Raw genomic sequence first — 20,681 nt, 5'->3', positions numbered from 1 at the left:
GTAAATTAATACAGGTCATGTAGATCTTACAGAAAGAAAGATATGAAACCAGAAGAGAAAACAGACACACGTGTGAGATGATTTCCATCCTTCTAACTGCAAGAATGAGGAAAGTCAAGAAATAACAGGAATTTGGCCACTCAGACTTGAAGTCTCAATGGAGGCTGAAATAGTACATTATTTGCTTTTTGTAGCATGACATTTATAATTTTCTTCTTGGGCAATATCCTAAGAAAATCTCTGACCATCTGGTACTGTAAGAATACCATTCTAGGACTTTTTGTAAGAACATAATCAGAAATTGGGAAATCAAAATAATATTTCCTTTCAGTTGTGTACTGTACCCCTTATAGGAAACCAGGCAGGCGGCTCTGAGTTTGGGTCCTCACTCTACTGCTTACTAGCTGTTCGATCTGTGCTACTCTGGACTTCAGTGTCTTCCTGCAGAAAATGCAGAACCTGTCAACCCCCAACTTGTAGGATTATGGAGAAGATTAAGTAAAATGATCTGTACAAAGAAGTTAATATAGCAACTGACACATAGCTAGAAAGTATTGAAGGCTGACTTTGAAGCCATCTCCTCTTGCTCTTCCTCCCTCCCTTCTTCCCTCCCTCCTTCCCTTCCTTCCTTCCTGTTTCTGTCTCTGTGGTGTCTTCCTGACTGACGACAGCTGTTCTTCCAACTGACTTCAAAGGTAGAAGGCTATTTTATCTTATTTTAAATTTCAGTCTTCCTTAGCAGGCAGCATCCCATATATTGTAGGTGTTAAAAGCATGAGCTTAAATCCTTTCCTCAATTGTCTGAGAAGAATCACTCTCAGAAAGAGAAATTCATTCTTCAGATCCTATTTTAAAACATAGATGCTAATCAATATTAGACTATTTGAATCTATTCTTAAATAGGTTAGATGTCTCATCTAGCATTGTGTTTTCAGAATTACGGAGTCAGAGATGCCTGTTAGTAGACAACCACCACAGAGAACAAGAAAGATCATTTTAACTTTTAATTTTTTTACTTAAAGAAAAGTGGCTCAAGGGTGGTTGAAAAGTAATCATAGTGAGACTCTGGGGTACTTTGTTTCTGAACAGATTCTTCTTTTGTCTTCCAATCATTAAAAGAAAGCTTGACAATAGTAATGATAAACCTAAGTACCTGATTTTCCTTTCCTGACTTCTTGATGGCTACAGCAAAGAAACTTGATCCTGGTGTGCCGCCACTGTTTACATGTCTGTCCCCTTTGAAGCTGAGCAATGCATAAAGAGGTTTATCCACTGTGGCTCCATCTCTGAAGGAATTGGAGCACAAGCTCCTTTAAAAAAACATCCACAGTACCCTCACAAACAGTGACTCCCACCTCATAATCAGGCTGGCCTGCCTCTGTGACATTCCTATTCTCTAAAGTGGCTTGGGTCGGGAACATTTCTGTGGCCTTTGAGATAATAACATTTTCTTAGCTTGTAAATATGGATGGTGAATAATGACTGTGAGTAAGACGTGTTTACCAAGGAAATCAGGCAAGAGCCACACGAAGTCAACTTGTTTTGGTTTCAGTCCTAGATGTAACGAGAGCAGCTATTAAGAATATTTTTGTTAAAAAGGTCCTGAAAAATATATTACAAGTTTAACTGTAAGCCAAGAAAAAAGTTGAATTTTGGCTCCGATTCCCTTTTTTCATTCTTAAAATAATTATTTTCTGGTTTTAATGGGAGGAGATGCTAAACTGCTTAATGATGAGGACAGAAGCCTTTTTTAGTTTACCCTTTCCAAACGTTTTTATGTGGGAATAAATTTAGATTTACAGAAGAGTTGTCAAGGAAGGGAAAGAAAGTCCCCAGGTACTCTTCACGCAGTTTCCTCCACTGTTAACATCTCACATAGTGTGTGCATACTCAGTCGTGTCTGACTCTTCACGATCCCATGGACTGTAGCCCACCAGGCTCTTGTGTCCATGAAATTTTCCAGGCAAGAATTCTGGAGTGGAGTGCCATTTCCTACTCTAGAGGATCTTCCCAACCCAGGGAGCGAACCCAAATCTCTTGCATCTCCTGCATTGGCAGGCAGGTTCTTTGCCACTGGCGCCACCTGGGAAGCCCCATTAACATCTTACATAACCACAGTGTATGTATCAAAATCTTAGCTTACTTTTAAATAACATGTGGACCTAATCTTATGAAAAGGAAGATACCTGAGCTCTGACAGCAGGCAAAGAAGCTGAAGTTTAATAAGAACCAGAATTTTCAAAACGTTTATTTATTTATTAGCTAGCCAGAAATTTTAAATGGGAAAAGAAACAGTAGTTATAACTTTCTTAAGTGACACCATAATATCCTGGTTGTCTCAAGTGGCTCGGTTTGGGAACATTTTGGTAGGCTTTGAAATGGAATTCTAGATACCCCAATAGGACCATAGAACCTCCAAACTGTAGGTTCCCACACCACTGAGATGGTGGATATAGACTCATTTTAAAATTATGTCCAACAAAAGATGACAGAGAGTATCAACTCAAATAGCTTGTGAGTCAAACTGTAGCTCGTTCTGGTTTTCATAGCACCTCTGGTAGGTACTAACCAAACTCTCTAGACCATCTTCGACTTCCTAGTTAGGAGTCGGTGTCAGCCTGTGCTTGCATGCTAAATCTGCATCTTTCCCTCTCTCACTGATGTGTGGTGTGTAGCGTGAGCTGCTGTTCATCAGTCAAAGCCCTACTGGACCTCATTTCTCAAAGCTTTCCCTCACCTCTCACGCTCTCCGCTGTCCTACGTGTATATCTTGCCCAAACTTCTATTGTCGCAAATATATTGAACTCTAATTATTGTAATTCTTTGCTTGCATGCCTATCTTTCTCACTAAATGTGGACACTTTTCAATAAATGAACCATGTCTTATTTATCTCTGTATCCTTGGGCTGTGTGTTTAGTCGCTCAGTTGTGTCTGACTCTTTGTGACCCCATGGACTGCAGCCTGCCATGCTCCTCTGTCCATGAGGATTCTCCAGGCAAGAATACTGGAGTGGTTTGCCGTGCCATCCTCCACCAGAGGATCTTCCCAACCCAGGGATCGAACCCAGGTCTCCTGCTTTGCAGGCAGATTCTTTACAAGCTGAGCTACCAGGGAAGCCCAAGAATACTGGAGTGGGTGGCCTATCCTTTCTCCAGGGTATCTTGCCAACCCAGGAATCGAACTGGGGTCTCCTGCATTGCAGGCAGATTCTTTACCAGCTGAGCTACCAGGGAATCCCCTGTATCCTTGGATTTCCCTCTTTTTGTGGAATATAGTAAGCACTCAACAAATGAATAAATTTGAAACTATCCTAATATTTATCATGCAAATTCTGAATAAGCTTACTCTGTCCTTGAATTGTTAAGCTTTCATCTGGAATAAAGACATTCCAGGTAGAAATTCTTAAAGCAATGTTTCTTGAAGTGTGGTTCATAGACTACCTATGTGAGGATCATCTGGGAGGTTGTTAAAAGGCCTTAACAGAGACCCATCAGGTCTGAGTCTCTGGGAAATGCAACCTAGAGCTGTGCCTTTTAAGAAAATCTGTGGTTCCTTCTCATGTGCACTGATGCTTGAAAACCACTACCTTCAAGGGTTCCATCAGTCCATCAACTTAGTTATTTCCATCTCTTTCCATAGAGGGTTTTGAAGTGAGCATAATCAATGATGTGACAGTAAATTAAATAACAACACATTCATCTCAAGAAAAGGAGACCTCTTGTTGGTTTAGTGGAACAAATATTATGACCAAGCTTCAAATTGGATTCTGAAAAACATGCAAGGTAGGGCAAAAAATAAAGTATACAGTTCTCACTACAGGAAGGAGAGCAAAAGGCCGGTTTCTCAAGAGAGACCATTTATTTTCTCCCCAGGCAGAAAAAAAATTTAAAGCAGTTTCTCACTTAAGATGTTTTTCAGAGCAGTGAGTGATGGAATGATCAATATTTTCAAGAAGGTTTTTGGCAAACAGCGATTTCTGTAGTGAGCAAAATATGATGTAAGCTTGGGATATTGCACCAAGCCTGTGCATGACTTTCATGTGGTTACACTATCTGGGTAGGGGACATGCTGATTCTATATAGCCTCTTTCCAGTTTGCTGGTAAAGGCATATCTTCATATAGCACCTTAGATAAGCATCCTTATGTCAGTTGTCACAATAGGGCTAAACCAAAGTTATTAATCTCTAACAAGTATCAAGAATGCAGGGACAAAGCATTGCTGATTGAGAGGAGATTTATATTCTTTGGAAGCAAGAGAAGCAGTTGGTAATGTTGACATTCTATTTCTGAAACTTGAGAAGACTAACCAGCAATATTCTCTGGATAGAAGTCGTCCAGCTTCATAACAGTGTAAACAGCAGACAACAATACCAATAGCAGTCAGTATTTATCAAAGAGCTGGGAGACACATACAGCATCTACATGGTATCCCAGCTCCTTTTAAGAACCCTATGCTGCAAGTCATATTGCACCCATTTCACAAAGAGGAAATAGACTCAAAGAGGTGACATAAATTACCCAACCTCACATAACTAGTAAGTGGCAGAGTCAGAACTAACACTCTGGTCTATCTGATGCTAAAGCATGTCAATGCTCCAGAATTCTCATCTGTGTAACATAAACATAGAGAAGGAAAAGACTCAAGAATGGGGTTATGAAAGATGTCCTGGTTTAGGGGGTAAGCCATCCTTGTTCTTGGCTAACTTGGGCAAAGTAATCATTTTTCTGGTCTCAAGTTTCATTAACTGAAAATTAGGGGATTGAGCTGTAACTTCTAGGGCCCCTTTCAGGTTTTACAGTGTTTGGTTACTCTTCTAATAAAACCAAAGTTAATAAAAAATCAACTCTATTTTAAATAAAAATTTAGTTTTTGCAATTGAACTTCATTGCTTCTACCTCAAAGATGAAGATGGCATGTGAAATAAAGAGCTGTAAATGTCTTCCCAAGTGCTTAAGTCATTGCTTTTGTTGTACTAAAGTTTCATTAGTCCTAGAACTACATTGATGACCATTATGTGAGTGATTACTCTGTGCCAAGCACTCTTGTAAGAGCTTTAAATGTAGTATTTGGGTTTATCCTTTTGCAACTTATGGGGTAGGACATAGTGTTCACCTTATTTTGTGGGTAGGGTACCTGAGGCACTATGAAAGGAAGTAACCTACCTGAAGTTACACAAGTGGTAAATGCTGGAGCCAGGATATGAACTTAGCACCTGCTCTAGACTCTGGAGTCCAGACAGTTTTCTACAATCTAGAGCCCATGTAATTAGCCAGTATACTAAGTTCCTTAACTTTTCAATTTCATTTCAAACAATATACTGTCTACATTATATCAGTTCTATTATCTTAAACAGCTGAAGATAAATCTTTGAAGCACATTTTTTCTTCAGAGCAATTGAAGAGAATCTAACTGTTCTTTACCTGGAAGAAACACAAGCTGGAATCAAGGTTGCGGGGAGAAATATCAATAACCTCAGATATGCAGATGACACCACCCTTATGGCAGAAAGTGAAGAGGAACTAAAAAGCCTCTTGATGAAAGTGAGGGAGGAGAGTGGAAAAGTTGGCTTAAAGCTCAACATTCAGAAAATGAAGATCATGGCATCTGGTCCCATCACTTCATGGGAAATAGATGGGGAAACAGTGGAAACAGTGTCAGACTTTATTCTTTTGGGCTCCAAAATCACTGCAGATGGTGATTGCAGCCATGAAATTAAAAGACGCTTACTCCTTGGAAGGAAAGTTATGACCAACCTAGATAGCATATTGAAAAGCAGAGACATTACTTTGCCATCAAAGGTCCGTCTAGTCAAGGCTATGGTTTTTCCTGTGGTCATGTATGGATGTGAGAGTTGGACTATGAATAAGGCTGAGCACCGAAGAATTGATGCTTTTGAACTGTGGTGTTGGAGAAGACTCTTGAAAGTCCCTTGGACTGCAAGGAGATCCAACCAGTCCATTCTGAAGGAGATCAGCCCTAGGATTTCTTTTGAGGGAATGATGCTGAAGCTGAAACTCCAGTACTTTGGCCACCTAATGCGAAGAGTTGACTCACTGGAAAAGACTCTGATGCTGGGAGGGATTGGGGGCAGGAGGAGAAGGGGACAACAGAGGATGAGATGGCTGGATGGCATCACTGACTCGATGGACGTGAGTCTGAGTGAACTCCGGGAGTTGGTGATGGACAGGGAGGCCTGGCGTGCTGCGATTCATGGGGTCGCAAAGAGTCGGACACAACTGAGCAACTGAACTGAACTGGCTGATTATATGTTCAGTGCATAATCATACAACTTTTTTATCCTTAGAGAACATTACTGACAACTCTTCAAATAAAGGACCGCGTTACCATTGTTTTCTTGAAAGCACTACAGAACTTTTCAGATGAGAATGCAGCATAATCTCCCCGAAAGTGGAAATCAATGGGTCAAACCCTTTTCTGAGAGCATGCACCCTATTAATCATGCAGATTTAATTTTCCCTATGATAGCCCCCAGGAATTTCAAAGGTTTATGCCTCTATCTTTTCTTTGGTTTTTAAATACACAGTGTAATCATGACAGCAAATCAAACCCGTTAGTGGCATCAAAAAGATAGAACTGATGCCGGGAGCAGGGTCACTGCAAATTCTATTAAAACTGCAATCACTGAGAGCACAGCACACATTGGGGGTTTAAATACCTCTCTCTGTGGCATTTGTCATATTAAGAGCTGCAGCATAAACAAAGGAAAAAGGCAATCAGATGTGTGTAAACATTACATGTTCACTTCCACTTTTCTAGATGCAGTAAGAAACTCTGATCTCTGGCAAAGAAGATGGACAGAAGTCTAACATTTCTGAAAACAGTCCTGATCTTTTAGATCTCTTGACATTTGCCTCGGGGTCATCATGTATAGATATGTATTTGTTTGGTCTTTTAGAATTCTACTTATTTTATATACTGTGTATGTCTGTAAAAAATCAACAACAGAAGCTTCCCACAGAGCAAGTTATTCCTAAGGATATACGGTGAAGCTTTTCAGACTGCAGAGAAAGGGACAGACAGAAGCAATAAGGCACCCTGACCAGTGTTGAGAACTCTTGCATGGGAGCCAATTAAATTTGCCAGGTGGCTCACCTTTCCTTCTTACTCCCCAAAATGCCTCTCCCAGGTGTGGAGACATGGGTCTATTTTTGAGGCCTCCTGCAAACAAGGAGTTGTTTAAACATTAGAGGAGCCTACAATAACCCTCGACCTAGACAGGTTCTGTTCTCTTCTAGATCTGCTTCTAGGGCTCTCATCTGCAGCTTTGTACTGGTGCTGACTACCCTCTTCCCGCTGGTGGTCACTGACTGAGAACCCTTGGTTTTAGCCTCTCTTCTGCCCAATCTTTTCCTTAATGGCTTAAAGCTCCAAGGGAAAACGAGGTAGTAATAGAAAATGCCATCACCAGGAAGCCCAATCCATTCCAATATCCCATCTATTTTAACTGGGATTTCAAGTCTTCTACACTTAGCCAGTTTCTACACACAAAGCTTGATTTGTCTGAATGTTATATTCACAGAATGCATAAGATCAGTGCTCATCTCCAAATAAGTAAATCATTTCATAATAATTAAATTGAAGGATATAAGGGAAGTCTGAGGGATATATGTAAGACTGTGAGGGAAATATAAGAAAATTAGCTATTTGTAATTTTTTAAATAGATCTTTCCTAATGATTAAAAAAATCTCAAAACAATAATCATTCTGTCTATAAAAAGACTAATTATATTATCATCTTAAACATATTTAATTTCTGCGATATTTATGAAACATATGTTTTAAAGGAAGCATATCCCTCAGGTCAAAATCCGGAAGTAAAATAAGACTCTGGTACTTCAGAGGTCATTCATAGCCTCCCTTGATGGCAGCCTCTCCTTGATAACTCCAGCTCCATCACTCAAACCATCATACCTCAAGGTGGTATCGCTCTGCCACTGAGTACTCAGGAGTACTGAGTGCTCTGGAGTACTCGGGCATACTGAGTACTTGGGAGTACTCAGGGGAAAACTGTTTTAGTTAAAGACACGTAGGAGAAATGATATGAATCATTCTTTGGATGCTCACATGCCTAAGATAGAACATGAAGTAGGTTGGAAAGAGAGACAAGACTGCCTCTTGACTTAGAAGGTAATTTTTTCTACAGGGCCCTGAGAAGTTACTTTGTCCATTTTCAATCAAACAAAACTAATGCAGTAAGAATCTTTGTTCAGAGGTGGCAAGTGGGGGTGAGGCTACATGGAATTATGCTGATGAAAAAGATATTTTTACCTCTGTGAGGAACTAATTAAAAGAAGTGATCTCAACAGAAGCAATATTTGAAATTAAATATAAGGAAGTCTTTCTGGGAAATATGATTGATTTATCTTTGTTCTATAATTGTATATTCATTCTCATATTTGGAGACAGCTAAGGAACCTTCTTAGCTAAAGGGCAGAAGCCACAAATGAGGTAGGATTGCCTTTAAGCTGGGTAAGACAAATCCCAATTCCTGATATATTGAAATGCATGATAAAGAAACAAGAAATTAGCCAGTGCTTGTAAGAAACCAATGGCTGGGAATTCACTCCAAATATGGTAAAATATTTTAAAATGAGCACTTAGCAAATGGAACTTTCTATGAAACATGATATGTTTCATATTTCTCTGGCCCTCATCTATCCTGCCACGAGGTCTGTCCTAAAGCCCGTTGTCACAGAGGTACCTGAGAGATGGGTTAACGTTTCCAGGGGAAGAGCCTCCATGGTCGTGAGGTTGACATCTCTTTTCTGCCTTCCAGATGAATATGGGATCTGGGAAACCAAAGACTTTCCTACCAAGGGCAAGTCAACATACCTATATAGTTCTCACCCAGGAGTACTTCACTTTTCTATGGAAACTTACCTTTATTTTACCTATGAATCAATAACACCTAACCAAGTGTAGAAGATGTTCATTGAGAAATCAGAACCCAAATGGGATCCTCTAAGCCACTATAGAATTATAAATTTTAGGTTTCTGCTCATAAGTAAGAAAGAAGAGTCAAATGAGAAGAGAATTCACTGCAGCTGCCGCTCTCTGAAACTTTCCACTTCCATCTGATTGGTTCCCTTACTTTCTCAACTTGCTGTCTTTATGGATTAATTCCTTCCCTAAGGAAATGGCAATTCCCATGTTCTGTTTATTATGACCCCACCCTGAACATTCTTTGGTTCAATACCCCAGTGTAGTGAATATCTAATCAATACAGGAATCAATTGCCTTTGACAAAACTTTTTCCATCCCTGAATTTGTTCTAAAGCAGAATGGAGCAACAGAACTACAAAAATAGTATATCAGACCAATGAACAGAAAGGTTGATGTCACTTGATTAAAATAGTATATTTGGAAGAAGTAATTTTTTTCCAAAGCATAAATACAAGCTTTCATTCCTGTAGTTATAAAGGTCTCTGTATAAAAGTTCAGAAAGTCTAAAGCTATAGAAAGTGCATGATGGAAGGTAACCACCCCTCGTGGAATTCTGTATGCAGAGATGATGATAGCTAACAATCTGCTACTTCCACTCCAGTGTGTGAAAGTGAAAGTCGCTCAGTCGTGTCTGACTCTCTGCAACCCCAGGGACTATACAGTCCATGGAGTTCTTCAGGCCGGAATACTGGAGGGAGTAGCCGTTCCCTTCTCCAGGGAATCTTCCCAACCCCGGGATCGAACTCGGGTTTCCCACATTGCAGGCAGATTCTTTACCAGCTGAGCCACCAGGGAAGCCCAATGTATAATATATACCATACTGTTCTTTGACTTACTTTTTTTATTTATGAGCACATTAATTGTTCTAATGGGTTAATATTTCTAAAGAAATAAGATAGTGCCTTGTATATGGTTGCAAAGAGTCAGACACGATTGAGCAACTTTTATTTTCTTTTTCACTGTACATGGTAAGCACTATATAAGTATTAATTGTTATAAAGACAGCCGATAATTATATCATGCTTTCTGTGTGCCGGTAATAATTCATGTAGTCGCTACAACAATGTAAGAGGTAGCTGCTATTTTTACCCCTGTTTTAGAGATGAGGAAACTGAAATTCAGAGATAGGAAACATACCCAAATTACATATATGGTGGATAGTTATAGAAGTTACTACTTATAGATTGATCTCATCCTTTTTAATGGTCCACACGAACTTCATCACATAATGTCAGCCTCTTATTGATGCAAATTTAAATTGTATTTAAAAACTTGCTATTATAAACAATTTTGTGATAATCTTTGGGTAATATACCATTATCCATCCACTGAATTTTAACTTTAGTCTTTATATTTTTCACTTGTTAAAATTATATTTAATTCTTTGTCAGACTTGCCTTTCTTCTTCCTAATGTATTTTTCTCTTTTGTTGTTCCTCCTTTTGTGTGTTTCGTTTTAACATATTCATTTGAGAGTATTTATTATATTGTGTTGTTAGTTGGATTTCCTGGGGCTTAAATCTCTTTACATATTGTGTTAGCTACCTCTTACTCAAGGCAAGTTTTTTCCTGTGGATGTGATAATTTTGCATTGTGAATGCATCCTCAGTATGGCTTAATCTAAACCCTAACCGGTGTAAAGTGTTTTGTTTTTCAGCTTTTTTGTTGTTAAATTTTTGACCTGAGACTAATTTTTTCCTTTAAATTATAGTTTATTTACAATATTGTATTAGTTTAAGGTGTACAGCAAAGTGATTCAGTTATTTTTTTCCAGATTATATTCCATTATAGGTTAAAGATATTGAATGTAATTCCCCTATGCAATACAGTGAATCCCGTTGCTTATCTATTTTATGTAGTTTGTTAATCCCATACTCCTAATTTGTCCCTCCTTCCCTCCTTCTCCCCCTTTTCTTAACAATAAATTTGTTTTCTGTGTCAGTGAATCTGTTTCTGTTTGTATGTAGATTCATTTGTATTATATTTTAGATTTCACATATAGTGCTTATCTTTCTCTGTCTGACTTAACCTCACTAAGTATAATATTCTCTAGATCCATGTTCGGAGAAGGCAATGGCACCCCACTCCAGTACTCTTGCCTGGAAAATCCCATGGACGGAGGAGCCTGGTGGGCTGCAGTCCATGGGGTCGCTAAGAGTCGGACACGACTGAGCGACTTCACTTTCACTTCTCACTTTCACGCATTGGAGAAGGAAATGGCAACCCACTCCGGTGTTCTTGCCTGGAGAGTCCCAGGGACGGGGGAGCCTGGTGGGCTACCGTCTATGGGGTCGCACAGAGTCGGACACAACTGAAGCGACTTAGCAGCAGCAGCAGATCCATGTTACTGCAAATGACAATTATTTCATTCTTTTTTATAGTCAGGTAATATTCCAGTATATATATACCACATTTTCTTAAGCCAATTATTTGTTTATGGGCACTTGGGTTGCTTCCATGTCTTGGTTATTGTAAAAGTGCTGCTATGAATGTTGGGGTGCATCTTTTCACATTGGAGTTTTCATTTTTTCTGGATACATGCCCTGGAGTGGGATTGCTGAATCATATAATAGTTCTATTTTTAGTTTTTTTAAGGAAACTCCATACTCTTTCTCCATAGTAGCTGCACCAATTTACATTTCCCTCAACAGCATAGTAGGGTTCACTTTTCTCCACACCTACTCTAGACTTAATTATTTGTAGACGTTCTGATAATAGACATTCTGACCAATGTGAGGTGGTACCTCATTGTGGTTTTGATTTCTATTTCTGTATTAATTAGCAGTGTTGAGCATCTTTTCATGTGCCTGTTGGCCATCTCTATGTTTTCTTTGGAAGACCTAGGACTAGTTTTTATGTTAATTTCTCTAGCTGGGGATTTCTAAACTGGCTGTGCTGGCAACATGAATTCAAAATCAAGTATAATTGAGATATAGTCCTGAGTGTTGGATATTCATTCATAAGAAAACTTCTTTTTTCTTCTTATGGAGAGATAGACAAGCCTCTGTATTGCCTTTCTTTGCTGATGGGTAGAGTTTTGCTGACCTACATTTTAACTTCTGTGGTTCTCAGCTTTATACAAGGGTATCAATGCCACTTCACAGGGGCCAGAGACTTTGACTTCTGTCCCTTTAAGAATCTTAAAAGCCGACCTTACACACTAAAGAAATGGGCACCTGTCTCATTACATGGAGGACGAGGTCCAACCGCCCTGTGATCTTACTGCTCTGGTTTTCAAATTTCTATTCATTCCTGACTTCAGAAAATTTACATTGTTTCCTTATGAGTTATACAACTAAGCTGGCATTTCTGAATGTTTGTAGTAGGAAGATTTTCACGTTATCTTGTCTATCATGTTGCTGGAACTCTGTGTTTGATCCCAGGTCTGTGTATTTAGTACATAAAGATTCCGTGAGTCATCATTTCAAGCATTCTCTCACAGTATTCTCAACTTTCTTGCCCCCTTTTCCTTCCTGGCAAAGCTCCAATGCTTATATTTTGCCTTTGGATTTGGCTTTCTACTTTTTCTGACTTATACCTATACTGCTGTGCAACCCTGCAGGAAAAACCTAGAATGAAGCAAATTGCTGCCAGTTCGTATTCCTAGTCCTGTTCTCTGCTGAAACCTGCATGTTGCCCAGCAAACTTAGTTTTCCTGTGACTCATCTCCCCCATTACCCACAGCTATTTAAAAACCTCCTCATCCCTCTGCCCCCCCTTTATAGGAGTATTTTCAGAAGATAATCTTACTTCCTACTTCCTACAGGAAACAGAACCCATCAGAACAGAGCTTTCTCAAATTCCATCCACCTAATTTGTGAACTCATTTATACCGGAATATACCCCCTTTCTCCTCTCTCCCTATTACAAGGAAGAAAGTTTCTTTTTCCTGTCTAAGCACAATAATCATGTAATTTACCATTGAAGCCAGGACATTTTTGAAAGTAAAAGAAGGACTCTATTAATAATTATTCTAGGATGACAGGTGTAACCCAGAACAGGGTAAAACTGGGTCATGTGATCACCCCCATAAAAAGTGTGTTGCTGAATTCTTTTACCTTCTCCAGCACCACAGCCCCTTGAAAATTCAGCCTCTTTCCTGTATATTCAGATTTTTCTTCTCTCTGGGTTCCTTCTCATTAATATTTTAACATTGCCAATTTTTTAAAAAACATTTCAATCTTTTTTAAAAGAGAAATTATGCAAAACCACACTACCTGTGTGCCAACGAGGCCTCCAACTACTGCTCACTTTTTGGACTCATCTCTTTTCTCTGCCAAATTTATTGGGAAAAAATAAACCTACGTCTACGATCTCTCTTCTTCAACTCCCATTCTCCTTTATTCACAGAATTTTGGCTTCTTGCTCCATCCCCATTCTGATCCTAATCTTGACAATGTCACACATGATTCTCCTGTTATTTAACGGAACAGACTGTACTTGGCATTACTCCATTACTTAGGTGACTCTATCTGTGCAGCCTTGAGTGAGTTAGTTACCCTGTGTGTTCCTCGGTTTCCTAAAATGGTACAATGATAGGCCCTTCCTCAATGACTATTAGTGAAAATTAAATAAAATAATCCCTGTAAAGCATTTAGTGTTTTAAAATGTTAGACATCGCATTGTCCATCCTTTTAGAAAGATATCCATGTTTGGTCATGGTTAAGCTGTATTGTTCCATCAGTAATTTTGCATGTCACTCTTTGAACCTTTTAAGGCAAGGCAGAAAGGTAGAATCCTTTTTAATAAGATAGGATAGCAAAGAGCCTGTTTTGTTTTGATTTATTTGACTGCGCTTGGTCTTAGTTGCTGCATGTGTGATCTAGTTCCCTGACCAGGGATCAAACCCAGGCCCTTGCATGGGGAGCACAGAGTCTTAACTTCTGAACCACCAGAGAAGTCCCTAAAATATCTTTACATTGCCATTCCAGTGACCCAGCAGCCCGAGGATGGGAATCTAGAGAGGGAACTTCACTTCCATGTCCAAGGGTATTTCTTTCACCGTTATTATGGCTGCTAAGGTTTAGTGAACACACTGTACCAAATCTGTATAAACTGGCAAGGTTAACCTCGTTAGATGCTCATGATAGCAGACAAACCCTATCTTTTCCTGGCATACCTATTTGCCATAAATGTAGCCCAACATCAAATAGCTCTTACAGGGCTCTTGTTCTGATTTGCTTAAATTGATTTGCAGCGTTACTGACACAATACGTAACAAATGATCATCTGTCCTGAGTGACCCTGCTTCATCTTCAGCTCTCATGGTTGTCGAGACAGCAGGCATTTGCAGGCATATTGGGATTCTTCCAGTGACTTCTTAGTTGCCTTTTTACCTGCTCTGAGTTGTTGGTTTAATTGACCCTTCTTTTAAATAGGTCGTGTCTGTGTTATGTCTTGGACATGCCTCAACTATTTCTTTAAGTGGAAGCCAACCTCACAGAAAATGGCAACCCACTCCAGTACTCTTGCCTGGAAAATCCCATAGACAGAGGAGCGTGGTAGGCTACACGCAGTCCATGGGGTTGCAAAGAGTCGGACACAACTGAGCAACTTCACTCACTCACTCAACCTCACAGAGCTTCAAGAGCCCAAACAGATTTGCTGCAATATTTATGTTCTAATAGTAATAATTTTAGCTGATGCTATTTACTAAATGCATAGTATATACCAGCAGTTGTGCTAAGCGTGTCACATGTTTCCATGTATATTGACTACTTTAATAGGGACTAGAATAAAATAGAAATAGATGTGTGTGCTAAAACGAGCTTATTACATCCTGGTAAAGTACCTTTAAATGATATTATGAGCTTTCAGTACTAGCAACTTGGATAAAATGTCTTGCATAAATGAACTGTTGACACAATGAACAGGACTATTTAAATGTTAGGAAGGAGAGCGTTCAGTTTTACTGACAGGCGTGATACAAAACTAAAGGGCAAGGTAAGACTAAACTGTGTAATTGAACTCCAACTAATGAAATTGGTGGTAATTTTCTCTAGGCTGAAACTAAAGCAAATTGTTCCATTATCTTTGAAGACAGTAACCTAAACAATCAATGTTTTATGTCATGAATCAGAGGGCTCATATTTCATGCCTTGAAGAGAAAAATCTTCGTGATATTGTTTATAAATGGCTAACATTTGTTCTGTATCCCTCCACACATAGTCCAAGGAGACACTGAATCCAGGCAGACATTCACTGTGTCTGAAAGTGTGACCAAATGTGTTTGTATGTTTATTTAATTTTCACTCAGAGAGTTACATCAGGTGGTGGTTGCATTCTGAGCTTTAAATAGTATTGATCATTAAAAGATATTAAATTCTAGCAGCTGTGCTAAAAATATATCCTTTTTATGTCTGACAACCACAATTTCCTCCAAGTGTATTCCTTTCCATGAACAGTTAATAGAAATAAGATCGTTAAAGCTGTGAGAATATCTAGCTAGGCAATAAAGATAATCTTATAGGAGCTAATAGAAAACTGTGATTGAGAAGGAAGAAATGTAGGAAGGGGTCAATTTTGGCTTAAAAGAAAGGTGACATCAAGGTAAGCTAGGGGAAACCGAAACCTTTCCCAATTGAAATATAATTTGTGTCAATGTGTGATAATCACTTTATTGGTCAGATAACAGTAAAGCAGAAAAGGAAGTAATAATTCTTATAGTCAACATTTGTTGAATGTTTATAAAGGGCCAGACACTGTGCTAAGTACTACCAGTAACTTATCTCACTGAAAACACAATAAACCCCACTTTGCAGATAAGAAAATTGAGAACCAGAGAGGTTAATTCTAAGGCTTAAAACAGGAAAAGGTGGAAAAAGTTTTGCACTCCATTTCGTCACCTAGCATGCGGAAAGTTTCTCTTTTTAAGCAAAATTGATATAATTTCAGGTCAAGAGGGAGCTGATGACCAAATGGATAGAATCCCTAGCTCAATCTGGATTCTGATTTCTCAGTGAAGGTCTTTCACAACCAGCTGTTGAATTAATTGACTTCAAGGAACATTTTAAAAAGTGTAAAATATCTTGACAGTATAACTCATAGAAGTAGGGCCATTCGGAGTTATACATTGTGAGTCAGTATTTTATTTTTCTTAACCTTTCTGACAGAATACAGTCTGGAAGGAAGTTACATTTTTCTTTTGATACATTTTTAAGACACATCTTTTATGCTGAGAAAGATGAGTATCTTCAAATTGGTAAACAAGGGAGAGCTGTCCAAGCCAGGAAGATATTCTAAAACGGTATCCTGTTGTTTTAGTACTATAGTCTGTTTCAGCCAATTGACGGACTATAGATGGAATATGACCTATTAAACAAAGGAACTTTTTCCCCCTCCTTTCAATTTTTGAGTGTTGACTTGATGGCCTAATATCTGGCCTAATAATTGAGGGCCCTAAACTCCATACTGCCTGTCTGTTTTGCAAGATGAAGTACAGCCTTCACAGTAGAGCGTGAGGCCTTCTGCTAACACCGTCATAAGAAACACAGCTCCTTACCCTCCACTTCCAGCTTCACCAGTTTGGAATATGCCGTCCCAAGACTGTTTTTTGCCACACATCGATAATGTCCTGCGTCTTCCTTTTGTACATTATGAATCCTTAAGCTCCCAGATTCAAGAACCGCAGTCCGGGAATTTTCCTGCCAGAGATGGGTACATGAATTTTGCATGAACATGAGTCTGTCAAGGATACATTTGCTATATTTCATCAGGTCATCATTTTCACTCATCAGAAATATTATTTTAACATTTATTTGACATTTATTATGGATAGCATACAATAATAAATGAGATAGTATAAGATTCCCTTATAAAAATAAATTTTAATAACAATATCATAAGATACAGTTATTTTTATTTTCTTTCAATACATGAGGACCCCAAGGCTTATTGGATGTCCTAAATCAACAAGCCTTATTTTAGAATTTGATATCTAAAAATATCACACCTAAATTTGTTTGATTAAAAGCAATGCTCTTAACAAGCGTACTTACTGCCTATGTGGGATCCTTTTAAAAGTTGGAAAACTACAGAAAATACAAAGACTGGCCTTTATAATTAAAATATTACATCTATATTCTCTTTGGGGATCTAAATTCAGTAGTATATATAGAGCCACTCCTTCTTTTAGTGTAGAAAACATAACAAAAGGAAAGCCAGAAAACTATATAGATTATCATAAAAATGAAAATTATTTGTTTTATTTTAAATAAAACAAAGCTAATTGATATTATGTTGTATTTCAATGAATTGATAGAGATCAACACCTATGTATCCCCCCATGGAATACTCTGAGTATAGTTATATGAAAAACATATTGTCTGTGACCTCACTGAGTTCATAGTAGATTATGCAAGGATGGAAAGAGACAATGATGATGCAGAATAGTAATTTATCAATAAATGTAGGTATAACATACAAAAGCAGTACAAAATAAGGATGTGAATAATGTATTTCAAGTTTGACTACTGTATATGATTGAGGTCATTGTCAAGGTCACCAGTCTTGAGTCTTGATGCTCTAACTTTACTCCAGAATATTCTCCTTCCTCTTCTTCCAAATCTCATTTCTTTCTCTGTCCTTCTAGAAGCTATTTATCAGGTTTAAAACTTGAAGCTTAGTTCCTTTTTAAAAAAAAAAAATCTCTTGAGTCTCAAAGATTCAATGTTAAAAAAAATAAATGATTCAAATACCAACCAACTGACCAACAAAGAAGACTCTAGTTTAGCTTTGCTCTGCCTCTTTTATCATCCTTAACACTGCTGGTCCCTGTCTCTTTTCTCTCCTACTCAGCCCCACCTGGAATGCCTTATAATTTGCATATATATAGTTTTGGTTACAATATTGTACATGGAAAATATTTAGATTTGGTTAAAATATTTAGGTTTGGTTAAAATGTTGTACATGGAAAATATTTTATACTAGAAGTTTGTAAGTGTGTGACTGAACTTGCAAAGGATTGTTGCATTTGCAAATATGTTGTGTATACATGTTTTAACATAATCATCACTTACCCTGAGGGCACTGTCCCCCTTGATCCATGACACTGATGGTTTGGGATTGCCCATTGTAGTACATGGTAGAACTGCCTTTAATCCTTCTATTATTTTTACATTTATGGGAGGACGAGTTATTTTAGGTTCTAAAGGAAAATAAAGGAAAAAATTAAAAAGGCGATTTGGATTTACTAAACTTGGAATTTATAACTTTATGCTTAATTCTTAATATCTATTAAAAATATTCTTAGATGTATTATAATACAGAACTCACCAAGTGCTGAGCCATGTTTTTAGTGGATATCAAGCAGAAATAATTTTTTTTAATTTAGATTACCTCTATTTTATCTTATTTGGAAAAAAATCAATTTGTAAACATATTAGGAGTATGAAATTATCATAGTGGTCTGCACTTTTTAAAATAGTTAATACAAAGTTAATTAAAATAAGCTGTTTCTATAACAACTCACATTAATTCATGGCAATAGACATGAAAACATATGAAAATAAAGGTTTGATATGTTTACATTTGTATACAATTCTGATTTATGACCTACTGCCCCTTTAGTTTCCATCTTAATATGACCATTAAATTTGATGATTAAAAATTAGATACATTTGTCCTCTAGAAAATAAATCAGATATTACTATGTTTATAATCAGAGAAATTCTGTAATACAATTCAGAGTAACTCTACTCTGCAAAGCAAACTTGTATATACTGTGAAACACTCCTAAATTAATTTTTTCAGAAGAAATAGTTTATGTCAGTTAATTTTTAGTCCCCAATACTGAGCTTTCAGAGGAAGAAGTTATTAAATCTAATGTATAGAAGAATTGACAAGTTCAGGATGCCAGTTATTTTACTATGTGAAACATTCATAAAATAGTGAAAACTAAATTTATTTCCTTAGGGATTTTATGTTACAGATAACAAAGAGAGAACTATCAAATAGAGTCTGTCTAGCAGGACAGACTCCTGAGAAATGGATGCATTTTACTCTTTCAAGTCATGTGCCATAATCACTGTGTTGCTTTGACATAGAAGAGTGGAAATAAGGAATTTTTTCCTCTTCTACTTCAACTGTGTCTGTGTGTTTGTGTGTGTGTTGAGTATTGAGGGGACATGGTTTGGTTGGATTTTTAATCTAGTTATTTATTGCAATTTACAGGTGGTATGATCCTGTACTCTGGCAAAAGTACAAGACAAGCTGCAGATGACACCACCCTTATGGCAGAAAGTGAAGAGGAACTAAAAAGCCTCTTGATGAAAGTGAAAGTGGAGAGTGAAAAAGTTGGCTTAAAGCTCAACATTCAGAAAACGAAGATCATGGCATCTGGTCCCATCACTTCATGGGAAATAGATGGGGAAACAGTGTCAGACTTTATTTTTTTGGGCTCCAAAATCACTGCAGATGGTGACTGCAGCCATGAAATTAAAAGACACTTACTCCTTGGAAGGAAAGTTATGACCAACCTAGATAGCACATTGAAAAGCAGAGACATTACTTTGCCAACAAAGGTTTGTCTAGTCAAGGCTGTGGTTTTTCCAGTGGTCATGTATGGATGTGAGAGTTGGACTGTGAAGAAGGCTGAGTGCCGAAGAATTGATGCTTTTGAACTGTGGTGTTGGAGAAGACTCTTGAGAGTCCCTTGGACTGCAAGGAGATCCAACCAGTCCATCCTGAAGGAGATCAGCCCTGGGATTTCTTTGGAAGGAATGATGCTAAAGCTGAAACTCCAGTACTTTGGCTACCTGATGCGAAGAGTTGACTCACTGGAAAAGACTCTGATGCTGGGAGAGATTGGGGGCAGGAGGAGAAGGGAACGACAGAAGATGAGATGGCTGGATGGCATCACTGACTCAATGGACGTGAGTCTGGGTGAACTCCGGGAGTTGGTGATGGACAGGGAGGCCTGGCGTGCTGTGATTCATGGGGTCGCAAAGAGTTGGACACGACTGAGCGACTGAACTGAACTGAACTGAAGAAAATATCATCTTTGTCACTTTGCCTGCTATGTAAAGCATACAATGCTCCTTCTTATCAATGACAATGAATATGTACATTTAGATAATGACTAGGCACCTTGATTGTGGGTAGAGTTGTCATATAGCTACTGATCAAAGCTTAGCTTGGGAGTTGATATGCCTGTGGTATAATCAAAGACAGTATTATTTATTCCTTTCATTGGGTTCCCTGAACTGATCCCTATGGCAGACCTGAGTCACAGATAATGTCTTAGGCAGAAAACCTTTGTTTAAAGCAAATGACTACTATCTTCCTCAGTGAAAAAGTTGTCTTTGCCATCTGTTGATGAGAGGTCAGGAGAGCCTTTGTGAGAATTGATGATGAAGTAAACTAGAAGTGAATTGAGTACTGATGTGGAGTGATGGATTCCCCACTCTAAGGGAGCATGATTCAGGTGGAGCCCTGAGCATTGACTAATCAGAACTGGTTATCTGTTGAAGTTGGATGCTGGAGGTGTCCTGCTATGCCAAAATTGAGCCTTTAGTTGTTGGCCCGTAAAGAATCTAGGGGCAGGAGCCCCTAAAGAGGTCCTAGGTAGTAGGAGTAGCAATGGGGTAGGGACCCTGAGGGTCTCAGGAAACAGCTTTTAGCAAGCAGTGCAGAAGCATTCCAAAATGACAACTGGGATGGGCACACCAGCGTGTACCCACACTAGGCGAGCCTTCCAAAGAGAAAGTGGAGAAAGAAG

At 38.4% G+C, this 20,681-nt stretch overlaps 1 protein-coding gene across 3 annotated transcripts in view; it reads right to left on the bottom strand.

Moving 5' to 3' along the window:
* Positions 1-20,681, bottom strand: part of MUSK (muscle associated receptor tyrosine kinase) — a 97,655-nt gene that overhangs the window by 55,971 nt on the left and 21,003 nt on the right. For all 3 annotated transcript variants that reach the window (XM_086315931.1, XM_086315930.1, XM_086315932.1), the window contains exons 4-5: positions 17,983-18,110; positions 16,467-16,608 (exon numbers count right to left, since the gene is read on the bottom strand). In XM_086315931.1, the coding sequence (XP_086172057.1) occupies positions 16,467-16,608; positions 17,983-18,110 (270 nt within the window). The remainder of the gene's footprint in view (positions 1-16,466; positions 16,609-17,982; positions 18,111-20,681) is intronic.

Source organism: Bos grunniens, chromosome 8 (genome assembly GCF_055505025.1).
Source record: "Bos grunniens cultivar Pamir isolate PY7600 chromosome 8, Bosgru_T2T1.0, whole genome shotgun sequence".
NCBI classification, from domain to species: Eukaryota; Metazoa; Chordata; class Mammalia; order Artiodactyla; family Bovidae; genus Bos; species Bos grunniens.
The sequence above is the reverse complement of the archived record's forward strand: the minus strand, read 5'-3'. Positions and strand labels throughout refer to the sequence as shown.